The 17,709-nt window shown below is 38.7% G+C and overlaps 1 protein-coding gene across 4 annotated transcripts in view; it reads left to right on the forward strand.

Moving 5' to 3' along the window:
- The window catches only part of ENOX2 (ecto-NOX disulfide-thiol exchanger 2), a 285,542-nt gene that overhangs the window by 3,854 nt on the left and 263,979 nt on the right, over positions 1-17,709 (forward strand). For 2 of the 4 annotated variants that reach the window (XM_032428209.1, XM_032428210.1), the window contains exon 1: positions 11,254-11,630. The exons of the other annotated variants lie outside the window; for them this stretch is intronic. In XM_032428209.1, coding sequence (XP_032284100.1) covers positions 11,609-11,630 — 22 coding nt within the window. In that variant the 5' untranslated portion in view covers positions 11,254-11,608. Of the gene's footprint in view, positions 1-11,253; positions 11,631-17,709 lie in introns of those variants that run through there. 4 annotated transcript variants of the gene reach the window in all.

Here is a 17,709-nt window from a genome sequence, read left to right on the forward strand (position 1 = left end):
ACACACAAACACATGCAAGCATACATGAAATAATGTTAGGCTCCTGGCTTCCATGGAACCCTGCACTTACCTCTGTCCTGGGCTGCACCACACTATAGTGTGTCAGTCTGTGGATGTGTCTGGCTCTCCCCTAGACTGTGAGCTCCTTGAGGGCAGGGGCCAGGTCTCATTTATCTCCATACCCAGAGCATCTAGAGCAGCTCTTAGCACTTGGTAGATACCTAATAAATGGTTATTGGATGAAAAACAATGGATAAACATATTCATATGAATGTAACTCGGAACTTTGGTACCATAGTGCCAAATGTTACAAGAAGATTAGCTCTTTGCTACATTAGCTGCTTTTGCTGAATAAAGCAGTAAATTAAAGTGACCTGAATGCATAACTTCACTAGAGGTTTCTTTCTTTTTTTTTTTTTTTCATTTTCCTCCACTCTCCTGTGGTCCCCTTCCCTCTTTCATTCCCATCAATTATCCACCCAGCCACCTGTTCCTTAGACCTGCTCATTGCTTTGCTCCTCTTGACAGAGTTCACATTGTTCCTGTCCCGATACCCTGCCAAAGATCCATCCCTCCTCTCCACCCACCAAATCCAGTTGACTCCATCCTTGAAATCACTCTCAAATGGGTCTCTCACTCATAAATGCTGCTAGTGGGACTGTAATTTGGAGAGAAATTATCAGTATATATCAAAAATCTTAAAATTGACATAGCTTTCAGTCTACCACTTCAACTTCTGGGGCTCTATGCTGAGGAAGTAGATGTGGTATTTCCAAAATTTTAGCTCTCAGGATGTCTATCCCAGGGGAAAAAAAGAGAAAAACAGCATTTTAAATGTCCCCAATACTAGAGATTTGGATTAAATCAATTATGGTATATCTATAGAATAGTTCACTAAGTAGCCATTTAAGTTGATGTTACTAAAAAATATTTAATGATGTTGAAAGTTGTTTGTGATATAGTAAGAGAAAATTCAGGTTATGAAGCTGACAAATTCCAGTTTAAACACACACACATACACATGTACGTGGCCACACACACAGACACCCCATGCATGCATACATTGGAAATTATCATTATCCTGTAATGTTAAACACAAAAATTCAATAATGGTTTGCTGTAAATGGTAAGGTAATGTGAGTTCTCTTTTTAACGTTTTGCATCTTTTTATTTTCTAATCATCTATAATAGTATATTTGTTACTTTTTAAAAGTTATTAAAAATGTTTTTCCCATGTCTACCCCTATTATCATTGCCGTAGTTTGGGGCACACCCCCCCACACATACACACCCTGCAACACACACACACACACACACACACACACACACAAAACTTCTAGCCTGGATTACTACTGTCTCCAACCTGCTTACCTTCCAATCCATTTTCCACCAGTGCTAACAGAATGATTTTTCTAAATCGCAAATCTGATGCTATCCATCGCTATATAAAATAGTTCAGAGGCTGCCCATTGTCCTCAAGATAGAATCCAAATTTCTTAGATTGGCTTATAAAACTTTTGAAAATCAGCTCCCTGCTTTTCTCCCCAGTGTCACTTTTTCCTCCTATGATTTACTTTTTCTTGGTGTCTAAGGCCAGTGCCTGGCATATAATAGGTATTTAGTTAATGCTAGCCAAATGTTGATGTGGACTATATGGGTTAACTGTTGTGTGCCAGGATTTCATTTCATCCTCAGTAAAAATATTAAATACATGCAATAGTTACCCCTATTTTACAGATGAGGAAAATTAAATACATAAAAGTGGGAAGAAAAATCATCATAAAGAACATTTTTTTAAAGGAAAAAATCGAAACCTCCTGCTATAACACAGCTCTCTTCATTTTCCTGCAGCCCTTGCCAATCTTAGTATACGCACAGACTTTGTTCATTCCCTTGGGCAAGTTATATGTGACCACAGCATAACAAGAACAGTACAGACTGACATGATCTCACCATGTCACAGTTCACATTGTGCTAATTTACAGAAATCTTTCCTTTGTGTACATAACACTTCATGCAGGAGAGACAGAAGAGCTCCAGTTGCTCTGTTTTTCTTCCTGTTTTGAAATTCTATGTCTTTTGGGATGGGGATGTCAGCAGAGAGCTACAGAAAACTGTGATAGAATTGAATGTACAAGAAACAATGTGTCTCATGGGAGCCAATGTCATTGGTTAATTTATTTTTTTAAATGTCATGTAGATGTATTTTCCAGCGATCTCTCCCCAGGGAAGACTTTGGTTGAATTCAACTGTTAATCCTATTTACAGAATGCAGCCCATGCGTGCACTATATTCCTGCATTGTTAAGTGATCTTAGACATATGTAGTGGATTACCATAACGACATACAATCAGGTGAATATGGGATATCTGATTTTCTCTACAAAATGTATCCATGTTCGTATTGTCATTCAGGATCCTGCAGCGTGGTCTTTCCTTCATTTGCCTTACAAATAATACCCATTGTGCAAAAATGGATGCTTTTAAAGGACAGAAGTCCTAAGCATGAATTGTCTGAATAAAATGATATTACTTTGTAAGGAATTGTCGCTTTTAAATACTCCAAGAGAAAGAATCTATAATTCTCTTGTTCCATGATCAAATAAGTTGAATACAGAAATTACAGATAGAGTTTCAATTCATTTGATGAATTATTGTGGGCTTATTATGTGCAAAGCATTCTGTTAGACACTGCACTAGATACTTACAAATACCCTCTTTTAATGCCTTCCAGAGAGGCAGAGACAGAGATTGATATAGTGTACACACAAGAATGAGTGTGCGAGAGCAAATGACAGAGAAGATTTTAACAAGCAGGCCCATCTTATAAATGAAAATCTACCCAGCTGAAAATAGGAATATGTGCCAGTAGGGACTTACTCTTTTTTTTTTTCCTCTTTCCTCTGTGGGATATATAGGCAAAAATGAGCTACCAGATAGCTGCTAAGCAAATGATCTACTTCTCTGTTTACAAACAGTTTGAGAGAAGGAACAGTGACTTTGTGTACGTCCAGCCCTGCACAAGCCTGCTAGTGATGTGAGAGTTATGACTATGTCAGCTTTTCCAGGGTTTCTCTCTGCTGCAGAGATTTGGCAGACACCTCAGACAAATTTTATGTCTCTTAAATCTTCCTCAAGCTAGGCTTGGCTCATAGATTTATATGTACAAAAAAAGCAAATGTTTACCAGTTTGACATTTTTGAAGATCAAAACAGACTCAGTTTTTTTTTTTTTTTAATTCAGCATACACCTCAGTTTAGTCTACAGAAGGGGCTAATTGCTTTCGCTATTTGTTTAAAATAGCTGAAATGTTTACTTTCCAGAAGTGGCAACAGATCATATGTCTAAAGATTTATATTCCAGGCCTCAGTGTTGCTTCTTCTTTTCCTTGCCTACAAGCGTCAAGTTTTGCTAAAGTCTTCATTTTCTTTTTTTGCCTTTACAGATACACGGTATAAACCAATGCAGGAGGGAGGTGCTGTGAAATATATTGGCAATCTAGGAGAAAAATAAAAGGTCATTTTTATTAGCTCTCCCCATCCCCCTTTTTGGCTCTCAGATTTTCAGTCGTCCCTTCCCCACAAAATGTTCCTTGGTGTAATAATGGCAGGTGAGAATGTGAACTGGAGAACTTTCAGTGACTACCCGTTAACAAGTCTGGTCCAAATGTATCTGTAGGCAGAGCACAAATGAAAGTTTGGCTGTAATTCAGAAGAATCAAAACACTGTGTGGAGAATGTTATGTAAACAACTTTACTTCATTCAGTGCTGAACTGTGAAAGATAACGATGGGGAAATCCCCAGTAAGGGCCCTTGTTGGCCGCTCCAGCTGCTCTTCTTTTTAGCCAGCAACAACTGCCAGTAAGAGCTTCCTGGGGTAGAAACTGTCCCACAGTAAGACCCCATAATATGTCCTCCCATCATTTCTCCTTCAGTCAAGTCCTCAAACATACTTCACTAGGATTACTTTGGTCACATAATATCCTAATTTTTACCTTTCAAGAGATGCTGAGTTTGAATTCAAGGATCACTTGATATTCAAGCTCATTTATTCAATAGACATTTGAGCACGTATACAGGACCAGAACCTATGGTAAGCACTAGGAATAGTGATGAATTAGAAGTAGTCCCTGCCTGCCCTTAAAGAGCTCACAGTTAAGTGGGGGTGGGAGGAGGGGGATGGGGATAGACACCCAAACCAATAATTATGTTACAATGGGAAATATATATTACTTCAGAGAAGGAGGTATATATAAGGTGCCCTGGAAACATGATGGAGGGAATAACTGCTAGAGGTGGGTAACACAGACCAGAGTCTAACTATGCTGAATCACAAAGGATAAGTGGGCATTGCCTAGAATCCAGGTAGAAAAAGAGGTGGTGGGCAAGGTGGGCAGGGGGACCACCAAACACATGCAAAGCAGTCACATGTGTCAGAATGGATAGTTTAGAAAAAGTTAAGATATTGTGTGTGAATCACTGGGAGTTGGGTGGGGGACAGGATAAGAATCTGGAAAGGTATCTTTTGTGGCCAGTTGGTGAAGGAAGTCTGCTTGCTAAGGAGCTGGGCAGGGGTGAGCCAGCACAGGGTTTTAAATGTGGGAGTGACATGACTGGATTGGAGGATGGGCTGGGGGTGGGGTGGTAAACTAGAGACAGAAAACGTCCACCTTTTAGTTTGGCAGTCTTTGAGAGGTCTGACCCTAATCACTTGCTGCTATTCAGCAGTGTCATCTCCATTAGGTTTTCCTTCAATATCCAAAAATCACTTTGAACAGTTGTTTCCTTCTACACATTGGACATACCTTCCTGTAACTCCTTCACATGTTGCTTAGCTGAATATTCATTTTTTCAACTCAAATCAATGATCTCAGTAGTAATTGGGGCTTGATTACCATGAAGGAAATCAGAGATTCAAAGCTTAGCAACTTGGTTTAAAAAACTGCATGAGGCTTATTTATTGCTTACTGAGTCAGCAGGGCTGAGCTGAGTGCTGGGCAGCTCCTCTTGGGGGCTGGGGGAGGGAAAGGGACAGAGGCTGGAAAGATGACATAAAGTGGCTGTTTTAAAAATGGGCAGCATCCAGAATGTTGAGAAACCTTAAAGGCCACATCCAGATATGGGAAGTAGACAGAAGGGCCAGAAGTATATGAATATAAAACAAATACATGTTGAAGGTACCTGTGCTCCAACAGATTATACTGTCTAGCCCATTGGTTTAGAACATGTTCTTTCTCCAACTCAGATACTGTAAATGGCTTCCCATTATCCATAGGATGAAGTCCAAACTCCTTAGCATGGCCTTTGGTACTTTCTGCAGTCTGGCTCCAATCTACCTTTCCAATCTTCATGCTTCTCTCATGGAATTTCTCTGCTCCAGCCAGTTACCCTTTCAGACACTGCTTTGGTATGCCCTCACCTGCACTGTGAGCCCTCTTAGGGCAGGGACTGTGTTTTTTGTGTCTTTGAATCCTCTACAGTGCCTAGCATAGTGTCTTGCATATAGTAGGCACCCAAGGTATATCTATGGGTTGATTATTGCCCCCCCCTTTCCAATTTCTCTACTACTATTGACCCAATATCCTCTCTACTAAAAATGGCAACTGAGACATTAGGTAAAAGGGGTGAGCATTCAACAAATTATCTTTTAACTTTCTATTTTGAAATCATTTTAAATAAAAATTTCACGAATCATATGGGACTGTCATGCCATTCACTCAGATTCACCAATTTTTAACATTTTGTCCTATTTTGATTTATGCTTTTTTTAAAAACTTTTTAAAAAATATTTATTTATTTATTTTGAGAGGGGGGAGGGGCAGAGGGAGAGGGAGAGAAAATTTCAAGTAGACTTCCTGCTGAGCACGGAGCCCAATGCTGAGCTCAATCCCAAGACCCTGAGATCATGACCTGAGCCGAGATCAAGAGTTGGTCCCTCAACCGACTGAGCCACCCAGACGCCCCTATGCTTCTTTATATAAATACGATATTTTGTTCTGAAACATTTGAAGTTGAGAAAGCTATACCCCTTATCCTTCTCCTTTATCCTCAACCTCTTATGGTGAAAAAATTTAATATATAGAGACCGTTAAAGAATTGTATAGTAAATACCCCTATATCCACCACTTAGATTCTATAATTAACACTTTGTTTTATTTGCTTTATCACCTATCCATCCATTTATACATCTTTTTATGCATTTCAAATTAAGTTACAGACAACTGTACATTTTTTTCTTAATTCTTCAGTATGTATATCACTGACTGGATGAACAAACTACTCTGTGCTCTGAAATCAACCAGATCATCTTGTTATATCTGCATTTACTATATTGCCTAAACTCCAGTCTACCTGTATATCTTCGATCTATTTGGCCATGGAACACGTGTCTCTTCAATTAACTTTTGGATGTCCCTCCACTTCACCTAGTGCAGTGCCAGACACACATTCCATAAATACCACTTGATGCTGATGTACAGAGACAGAACTAGAGCCAAGGAAAGAATCACAATAAAACTAGAATAAACTGTGGGAGGAGAGGAGTATATGGGAAGTGGGCCACAAGTGAATGGGTAAGAGAGAAGCTAGGGCTTAAAGAATTGGGGGAAGAAAGGGGCCTTAGCCCACCTGGTACTTCCAGCAATACTTCTATCTGCTACTTTCCAACCCTCTCTTTAGAAGGATAGGTTCCAGGAAACGAGGGACAATTGCTGCTCAGCAGACCGCATGACAAGTCTTCTTGCTACTACTTAGGCACCACCAATTAGTATATTCATGTTGCCTCATGAATATGCTAATCTACAAGATGCAGCTTAGTTTTAGAGGGTATGGGTGGGCCACTGAAAACTTCTTTCACGCTAAGTCTGTTCTACAGGCCAAGGAGCACTTGAGTTCAATGAATCCTGGTTTTCTTTTTCTTTATAACCTTTCCTTTCTTGCTCTGTTGCTTATGAGTACAAGGATAGCTCTGATATGCATTTATTGAACAATTTTGTGCCAAGCGCTGTGCTAGCTGCTATCATATCATTAATGCTTCCCAACAACTCAATCAGGTAGATACTTCTTCTTTTCCCATTTGTCAGAAGAGAAAACTTGAGACTCAGCATGGTTAAGTACCTTGCCCATAAGCCAGAATTCAAGCAACTGAAGTTTGTTTTACTCCAGAGCCCAGTGGTCTTAACCACATTGTCTGATGAAATTTTAAACAATTGTCAACCCAGTGCACATGCAAGGAAGTTTGTTTTCACTGTATTGACTCAGCATGTGATTTATTCCCTAAGCAAGCCCAAATGAATCACTAAATTCAGAAGGAATTTAGTCATTCAGGCTTTAATCATTGCAATGTTAGTGTAGTAATGGATTCAAATTGCTTGAGTTCAAATCCCAGTTTTATCACTTACCAGTTGAGTGAGTGTAAGCAAGTCACTTAACATCGGTAAGCCTCAGTTTCCTTACCTATAAAATGAAGATAATAATGTTTAGCATATAGCTGTGTTGTGAGGTCTAATTTAAAAAATCATGTAAAGTATTCATGTCTTGTCTGGCATTCAATAGGTGCTCAGCGTATTCTAGATTACTTTCTTTCCTTTTTCCCGTTTTGGGCCAGACAACTCACCTGTAGCTTTCATTTGAAGAAAACAAACTGCTCCTAGAACATTTTTTGAAAAGAAACATTCTGAAGAGGAATATTAGGCTGACTATTCCCAAGGCCATGCAAGCACAGTTGCTTAACTCTTCTCTCAGCATATTTCAAAATAAGCTAGAAACAGAAACCTGAGGAGAGTTGGAGTGGTCCACCTCCCTCCTTCCCGGAAATTTAGGGCCAAACTGTGACAATTGTTTTCTATTTTGTCACTAGAGTAAATTTCACAATTGGCATAGACTATTCGACCTGGGATATTGGTAACCACAGCCCCAGCCATTCCAAAGCAAGCAAGCTGAGACCGAAAGAGTATAAGTGATTTGACCAAGGTCAACAGTAGAAAAATCTGGAGAACCCAGTTCTCCCAACTTCTTATCCAGTGTTAATTTTATGGTTCCTCTGTGGGTTCTTAGGCAGGTGAAACCAAGTCTTGATGTGTGCGCTCTTTGCAGGAATTTGTGAACTGATTGGACTCTTGGGGTTTGTTACAAGTTCGATTGATTCAGAAAGCATTTTTTTTTTTTTTCTGGTTCAAGTCAGCTTATTAGTTGCTGCTTTCAAACTGTTAGCATTTCTATTTTGTTTGGGGTTTAGCAAATTAGTGTTGTTTTTCCCTGTTTTAGGCTCATGGTTTGATTCAAGTTCTTGGTTCTTTGAAATCTTCCCCTGGGATTTTTGTTTTTACAAAAATATTCAGAATCTAAGGTGGTTAACAGTGGGAATTCATTTGAAAAGGTCAGTCAGACTTAGTGATGGCTGCTGAGAGGCAGCTTGGGTGGATTAGGGAACCATTAGTGCTTATGTTCTGGAGCTTCAAATCAAGATAATGGAAACATTGCAAAGGTTCTTGGTGTATATGTTTGTGTGTTTGTTTTTATCAGGATGCTCTGATGCTTTCATTTCCATTCTTGTTAATCTGGGTTGAAACTGCTGCCTCCTACTTCATTGCCTTTTGTCGGTCATGTTCTTGATATTATCCTCATCTTCTCACTGTGAGAAAGAACCTAACAAAAAAATTATCTTCCCTGTACTTTTCCCTTACTTTGAATCGCCCTACTGAGGAACTTGGGGAGTATGAATTTCAAGCTTAAATGTGTGGAAGAGTTCAGTTGCAATGCCCAAAGGCAGAACAGCCTGATTCTGAAATACAGCCTTTGTTCCTTTCTTACCAGTGTGGTTTAAAAAATCTCAGGCAAGCCTCCTTTGCCAAACCTGAAATTGGGCCGATACTTTTGTTGGTGGCCAGCCATGCCACAGGTAAGTCTGTGGTGGGGTGGGGGTGGGGGGTTGCAGTGATGAGGCCTCTGGAGAACTGTATCCCACCTACCTGACTTTCCACATGCCAAGTGAAAGTGAGTTCTGGTGCTAGGGCTGTCAGTGCTTTTTCAAGCTGTTGACTGTTTACCTAAGCATTTGGAAGGCTAGGATAGCAGCTGTGGTGGTAAAAAGGCTATTCCCAATACCTCAAAAGGCAAGCACTTTCTAGGAGGTGAGGTTTTGTGTGATTCCAGCTAGTATGTTTCTGCTTAGGAAAAAAAAAAAAAAAACTCTCACTTTAGATTCATTTGCTCTCCTTACCTCCTCTCTTGGCCCCCTTCTTCTCTCCTCCCCTCCCAACCCTGTCCTCCCCTTCCCCCGTTTAATAGTTCACTCCCTCTTAGCTACCAGTCACCCAACTCTTTGTGATTCATATTATCCATTTTCCCCATTGACTTAACATAGATTTTGCATACATATTTTACTGGCATTTACAGTATTGGCAATGGCATTCAAAGGGATCAATTAGAGAAAGTTTTCTTTCTTCTCTCAGGAAGTGGGCTCAGCACTTATTTGAGGACACAGATGGCATTAGAGGGGGCCAAGGGGAGCTGACATCTGACATTTCTGCTATAGCTCCCACTTTTTTTTGGCTGCTTCAGATTTGGCCCATGTGGACAGACATACACTTGGGTAACCAACATACAGATGGAAATCAGGACATATGGGATTTGGCTGAACCATAGGTCCCCAAACATTGCCTGGATCATTTAGTGCCCCAGGTGTGGCCACCCCAGGACTTCATGTGCTAAAATTGTGTCCAAGCTTAAGCCAGCTGGTCACTGTATATATAGTATCAAGGCAGCCTGGAGCCTCATAAAACATGACTTTGGATTTTTACCTTGTGGATTTAGACTTAGCTGATCAACCTGAACCCTTCCACACACACTGGGCAGTGAGGATATACCAGGTTAATAGAAAGATTTAACAGAAGGTGATGCTCATTGTCCTGTAGCTTGCATTCTAGATGGGACATAATATTAGACCATACGAAAACAAATGAACTGACTTTCCAGAAAGGAAAGAAGGAATTAGAGGGCTTCAGTTTCTTTAATAAACTTTGATGTATTATGTATCAGATTTCAAATTTTTCCTTTAAAACAGTTTCCCCTCTGTGGCACTTTAAGAGCAAACAGTGCTTCCTTCCAACTTTAAAATTGGAAGAATTGAGAATTCTTTTCATGAAATTATATTGGCTCTTTCTTTTTATTTTTCTTATGTGATAGAGGTGCCTGACTTCAGCCATTTAGGCAGAATTTGTTCCAGAGTATAATAATAATAATTCCATACAATTTTATAGTCTTTTACAATTTACAAAAGGGTTTTCATATCTATTATCTCATTAGCTCTTCATAGCAATCCTGTGAAGCTGTCAGGATAGGTACTACTGTGTCAAATTTATAAACAAGGGAACTTAAGCTCAGAGAAGTTAAATGACTTGTCCAAGGTAACACAGCTAGAAAGTTGTAGAACTGGAGCCTAAATCCAGGTTTCCTGATACCCAGGCCCAGTATTCCTTCAGTTGTGTCATGTTTCCTTTCTAAGCGACTATCTCCTTTTTGTTCCTACTCATGATTAATCTTCAAATTGGTCTAAAAAATGTGCTTCAGTTTAGCAGATGAGTAAAACTGAAGCACTTATAGGCAAAGTGCCTTCTTAAGGTCATCTATGGAGAGAGGCTTGCATATAGCTCTTAGCTTTTCATCTTGACTTTAACTGAAATATTTTTAGGTATACATAGATTGTTTTCCAGTGTTAAATATATGCACAAAAGTTGTGTGATCTAGTGATTATAGGTGTGAAAGCTGCACCTGGGGAATGGGACTAGGGATGAAAAGTTGGCTTAAAATAATTAGCCTCTTGCCTTTTTGTTAAGAGATGTCGTGTTCGATATAATTTAATTTCTTCATACTTCCTTTGCTTCCAGCCATTTAAATACAATTCTTTAGGGGAAATTAGCAAATCTTCATTTTGAATGTTGATTTCTGAGGAACAAGAGTAGCTAGAGGAAAGAGAAAGCAGAGGGGTGACTTTTCATGCTCTATAAGAGTGGGGAAACATTATTTCGTTTGGAGCTATGAGCTAAGATTTCTTCTAAGGCATGCAAATCATAAAGTTCTGATTTGTCAACTGCATGCTGTTTCTTTAGGCACTGATGTATGAAATCCCGAACGAATTCTCCAATGAACATACTGCTAATTGCTTCTCCACCTGCTCTCCAACCTCCTCCTCCCCACCCCCTCCACTCCCAATTCAGCCTGTAAGTGTCCGTCATTGGAGATGGATGGTGACACATGCAGTAATAGCAATTCATAAAAGCCAGTTCCAGCCCTTGTCTTCAAGGCTCCTGGATTTTCCACTGCCTGCTTTTGTGTAAGTGAAGTGGATGGAAGTGCTACTGGCATCAGAATCCACCTCCCTATGCTCCGTTGCTAGAGCTCAGTTGCTCGGCTGGAGCTGAGCTAAACAGAAGCATCGGATCTAAGCTGAATTGTAACTGGTTTTTTTTCCTCAATGGGGCGTTGGGTTAGGGGTAGTGTGTAGTGGGGTTTGGGGTGCTTTGGCTTTTCTTTTTGTGGAGAAAAGAGGGAAAGGGGAGAATAACTCACAGTAGGATACAACGTGAAACAGTTCCCTGAAGAGTGTCACGATGTTCCTGGTACAATATACAGGTATAGTATGTTTTATTTTATCTGAAATTTCCCTTTTGTTTCAAAGTGCATTCCTCTCTTATTTTGCCTCCAGTTCAACTGTACTGAAGGACAAATAAGGTTCTAATGAGCTAAACAAAATAGCTGCATGAAACATGCCTGCTCCTTGCTATAATGTTTATAGCAGATTGCTATGTAAAATCTGGGTTTTCTGTTAAATTGGGAGTCCTGATCCCTTAATTGTGCATGCTTCTCTGCTGTATTCTTGTGCTGAATTTCTCAAGTCTTACATCTGCAACTGGTAGTATGCGATATAGCCTAGAGTGTTTTCACAGAAGACACAGTGCTTTGGAAGCAAGAAGCAATTTTTAAACACTTAGTGTGTTGTGTTTCTCTTGAGTTTTTAACTCTCATATTTGTTAATTGGTTGTCTAGATTTGGGATATAGTTAAGAGAAGGGAAACTTCAAATAGGAAGCATTCCAGAACACATTTATTTTGGTAAACTTATTTTTATTTCATTATTTAACTCAGATTGATGAACATTATATATTATTGTTGTTCTCCTGGTAGGAAAAAAAGTGCTGGAAACAGCAAGGCTAAATATGCCAGCGGCAAATCATTTTGTATTGTAAAATATCATTGCACCGGAAGTGTTCCTTAAGTATTTTCTTAAGCTTTCAGAAACATGGGTCCGTAATAATGAAGAACTTGAAGACTGATCAGACATTGGTGAATGTTGTTTAAAAAGGCTTCTTATACAGCAGTTAGACATAAAGCAGTTAGACAAAAAAAACCTCGAGAAAGTTTCAGTTTCCTGCTGAACAGAACAGAAGCTTAGTTCCTACAACTATATGTTTTGATAAGTTTAAGTATCATTTATGGTCAAGGACTTTCACCTCCATCCATGCTTTATTGTCCTTAAAATACTGTGCTCCTATGCTTAAGAGCTAAAGATCATGTTCTGTTTTGATGAGTGGTTTGACAGTTGATTTCGCTCCTCATTAATTGGACAGCATGCAGATGATGTGGAGAAGTGAGTGAGTGACAGTATTTCAAGGTTACGCTGAAGAGCATACAGTGAACCTTAGTGCCTGGACCAACAGCTGCTGAATTGAATTGTCTGCAATTAAAGCAACAGCAGGTTTGTGTAGTCTCCCTGCAGCCCATTTATTTGAATTTATAGCTTCAGTTTCTTCTTTGGGTAGTGTTTGGTTTGTTTCACTAAGTGTTGGAGAGTTGTGCTTGTTGGATGTTTTCTCCATACCCCGATGCATGCTTGACTCTAGAAGAGCCATCTCTGTACATTTTTAATGTGAGAAGTTCTTGTGCTTTTTGTCTTTGGATTAAAAACAGAGACTATCTTGTTTTCTCTACTACAAAAGCAAATAGATATATTTTCATGGAAAATATTGCTTGGTTCAATAAATAGAGGCTTCTCATGAGAATTTAAACCGGTTTAAATTGCTGGCAGTGAAAAATGTTGGGCTTTGTTATGCTACTGGATTACTATATCTGGGAAGAACTTCTCGGTGCTAATAAAAGGGTTTATGTTAAAAAGATAGTGATATTATCTCCTTGCCATCTCTCAATTCCAGGGTGACCTAATGAATGATGTCAAACCCAACTAGGTGCCTTTTATGACTGAATTTTATTCGCATGCCATGAATGAATACATGTTTAATTTCCTTATGGTTTTAGTCTATTAAAAATAACTTCTAATTACAGTACAGTTGTCGGTTATTGGCTGATAGTGGATGTGGTGTAAAATATTTATGCAGTGATTTCACATATACTTGATCAGTTTATCCTCATGACAACCTAGTGTGAGGGCAATGGCATTATGATATCCATTTCAGAGGTAAGAAAACTGAGACTTCCAGAATAAGTAACTGGCCCGAAGTCTCACATCTAACGAGTGGCAGAGCCAGAGCTCATAGGTTAGATGATCTGATTCAAGAATCTGTGCTTTTTCTCCCCCATACACTGGGCTGCCCCTCAGTTGATGGATCCAGGGTAAATTTGACTTAAGCTACTAGTCAAGAAAACTAAATATATTCATTTACTAAAAAAAAAAAAAAGTCTTATTTGATAGAACTCTAGAGATTTTTTCCAAACTATTTTAACTATTTTATTTTAATATGTGAGTGCTTTCCAGATTAATTTTACAGATATATAAAGAAACATTAGTCTTTTGATTAATTTATACATCAATATGAATGAAGGTAGAGCCTTGTGAAATTTGGGGGAATTAAAATGTTCAATCAAATAGGTTAATGTGAAATATTTTCCTTCTAAAGCAAGCTAATTTGTTTTTAATATTCTGTCCAATAAACATATACAGCTGTTTTCATAAAAGTATGTGTATTTTAAAATATAGTGGCCATGAATGCGAAGTGCCACGTTTTCAAATTTGCATATTTTATCCAGATCAACAGAAAAAATAGACAGCTAACTCAGTTTCATACTTTTCTTTTTGTTTATCTTATCTACCTATCTAAATAAAATAGACCAGCTTTCTCATCTTTTTAAATTTCTAAATGGTTTCTCAATTTTAAATTCAATAGTTTAAAGGGGAAAAACATATTTTCTGCCCCACTGAAGAAGGGACTACTGTTTAAAACTGTTATAACTTCAGCAGATGAGCCCAGATACTTAAGGAGCTTGTAGCAGTTCTCTGGTAAACAGTTTTAAAAACCTCTTTAGGAAACATTCTTGAAGCCGTCATTCTTAGCTCTGAATTTATTAGAGACTGTGCCATATACTGGGGAAATGATTGGATGCTTGCACTGTAGACAACTCTTCTTCAGCGTTTGACAATGAATATTTGAGAACATTGTCAAGAAAATGAACCAGAGATAGGGCCAGTTTTATGAGAACCCATTTATGAGACTTTTGGAAAGATGGTAATGGATATATTGTCTCAGAGACCATGTAATTAGAATTTATCCTTATTTAAGATGATATCTTTATACTTTAACATATCTTAAGGTAAAGCTATTCTTATATTATTCCTTGCTAGCAAAAAGGAAAAGAGGATGATATAAAGCCCTTTTTTATCATTCTTTAAACTTGAATGGAATTTGACACTTAAAAAAATGCAGGAGGGAACTTGGGGGAATGGGTCAGGGTTAGAGGGAGGGGAACTGGAATAACCGGGCTCTGGATTGATTGGAAGCTACATATTAAACTTGGTTTTAGGTGACAAATTTTCATGCAGTTGAAAGCTCTAGCTAACACCCCTCACCCCATTCCTCTTTCTGGGAACAAGCACTCTAAATATAAATGAAAAGGAGCATATTAGGACTTTTTTAAAAATTTGGCATTTTCTGGTTGGAGAAAGAAAAAGTCTTTCATCTCAAAACAATCATTTTTTCCCTATGTTCTTTGAGGCCGAGAGAAATTAGAGGGGGAGTAGATTGCTAGGATCTGGCTGTTCAAGGAGGTGAAGTTGGTTGTCTGATGGATTTTTCCCTTCAGTATATCTCTGAGTATGTTGTAGGGTCATGAAGCCAGGTCTTATGGATGGGGGCATGAGGGTTTGTATACACCAGCCAGTGGTGTGCTGGAGCTGGCTTGTACTAGCTTATGTAAGGGGATCACTAAGAATATCTACAAATTTAAAAACTTACTCATATCTGTCTTTTTCCAAAAAAGACTTAAGGTACTCATTATGTGTAATAGTTAAGGCATACTGTCTATGCAGGACAGTATACTGCAGATGCCCTTTGGTCTGCTAAACTACACTGATCCCCATCCCTTGGATATAGCACTAATGTCTTTGAGTGTTGTTGAACATAGCACAAGTAAGTGTGTCCTGCATGTATACACATGATAATAATTGCTAACATTTATTGAGTACCTACATGAACCAGGCCATGTTATAAATACTTTATATGTATGAACTCATCAACTTTCACAGCACTCCTATGAAGTAGGTAGTATTATTTCTATTTTAAGGGTAGGAAAACTGAGACACAGAGTTTAAGTAACCTATCTACCAGGCCACACAATTACTAAATAGCGGAATCAGAATTCGAACACTGGAAGTCTGTCTCCAGAACCTATGCCCTTAACTACTATGCAATATGTTCTATATCTTTAAGGGCACTTCACTGAAGAAGCTGTTTGCCATTGGTATGCCACCCATAGGATCCCATTGTCTGTGCTTTTGGAAGACATAGAAAGTGTAGAGCTGTCTGTCTGCTTACTAGACTATGGACAATTCTGCTTTTTTCTGACCCTCATTGCTCGTTTTCTGTTGCCAGAGTCGTGGTGGATCATTACATCCCCAGCATCTTCTAAACGCTGCCACTAGACATGCTCTTTTTTCAGATGTTCAGCTAAAACAGAATCTCATATTCTGTTGCCTCTCTCTCGATTCCTAGTTTTTGCAAGAACAAACATTGCCAACCAGGGTGCAGTTTTTCTTCCATGCAGTCAAATGACCAATCATAGGACATCTTCCCTGCATCTACTCTCACTCCATTTTACGCCTAGCTGTTGGAGTGTTCTTCTTAAATGTAGATCTTGTCATACCACCTTTCTCCTCAAGCATCTAAAGGCTTTGGTGGTGATGTTTTTTGCTTTTTTCCAAACAGGCATTCAGGACCATTCATGGTCTTGTCCCAGAAACCCAGAACGTATCTCTCACTACACAACTTTCTCTAAACCCTGTTTACTAACCACTCTAGACCACTTCTAGGTCATGAGGTACACCCCAAATTTTCAAGCTCTTGTGCTTTTCCTCATGCTGTTCTCCACATTTTAATTACCATTCTTCCACATCTCTGACAACCCTAGAGCCACTCAACATTTAAAGTTCAGCTCAAATGCACCTGCTCCTGTATTATAATACTTGTTTTTGGTCTGTCTTCCCCCACTACACTGAGCTCTTTGAAGTTAAAAAACTTATTTTGTGATGATGAAATTTTCTATGTCTTCATTGTCCCACATAGCAGCCACTAGCCACATATGGCTTTCGAGCACTGAAATGTGACTATTGCAACTGAGGAACTGAATTTTTAAATTCAGTTAAATTGAGATTTAAATAGTTACATGTGGCTATTCGATGCAATACTGGAAGTACAGATCCAGAAAGGTTGGCTATCTAGAATGAATAATTTCCTTAGGGGTCTAGATGGCTACAGTGATCATTATATCAGTAAGTAACCAAACAGGAACATCATTTTCTTTGACGTAGAGGACATTGCATTTCTTTTTTAAAATAGTTTAAAATTTAAAAATGGCCTAAAGTGAGTTATCCTCAGAAATGATTTAACCAATTATGATCTCAATTAAATTTAAATGAGATCTACACTCTGCATTTCTCATCAGTACTATTTTTATAATCATATTGGCTTGCTATTGAGAGCTGGCTGATAAGCCCTGATTTCTGAGCTAGGGATAAGAAAGTTGAATTAATCAGAGGAAAGAGCTCCTGGCTCCAGTGTTTAGGTCATAGACACTTTCAGACATTTTAGCTCTCATAAACCCTTTAACCATTCTCTTTTGGATTGATCAGCCCCTTAGCCTCTCATTACTTATTACTTTTTGGCTTCCATTTCTTTTTCTGACAAATCTTCCATGAACCAGTAGTATACCCCCTTTCAGCATGATTTCGTTATGTAAATAGCATTAAGACTTTGGAAGAATTTGAATCAGAAATGGGTTGTAATGTCGACATAAAGAGACATAAATCTAGGTACCCTGTTTTATTGTGTGGAGTTCATCATGTGTATTATTTGTACTTGGTGGCTTTCTAAATGAACTGAGTGCCAGAATCTATGGTTTTGGGAAAAAAACATGTAGGTAAAATAATGTACTTGACTATTGCTATCTGTGGAAACTATATGATAAATAATTATGCCTATGTGACCTGCCGCTGTTGCCTGGATTCCAGTTCTTTATACTCTTTGCAGTTGCTAAAAATTTTAGCACATCCTGAAATTTCCTTTTCTCCCTTCACATTCTTCACTTGCTTTGGCTCTGCTTTCTGTGGACAGCAGACCACCCCCCCCCCACCCCCACTTTTTTTGTACCATTCAGACTCCCAGAATCTATTGTTGTATCCAGCCTCACTGAACTGCCTAGAGGAGTTC

Source organism: Phoca vitulina, unplaced genomic scaffold (genome assembly GCF_004348235.1).
Source record: "Phoca vitulina isolate PV1807 unplaced genomic scaffold, GSC_HSeal_1.0 scaffold39, whole genome shotgun sequence".
Classification (NCBI taxonomy): Eukaryota; Metazoa; Chordata; class Mammalia; order Carnivora; family Phocidae; genus Phoca; species Phoca vitulina.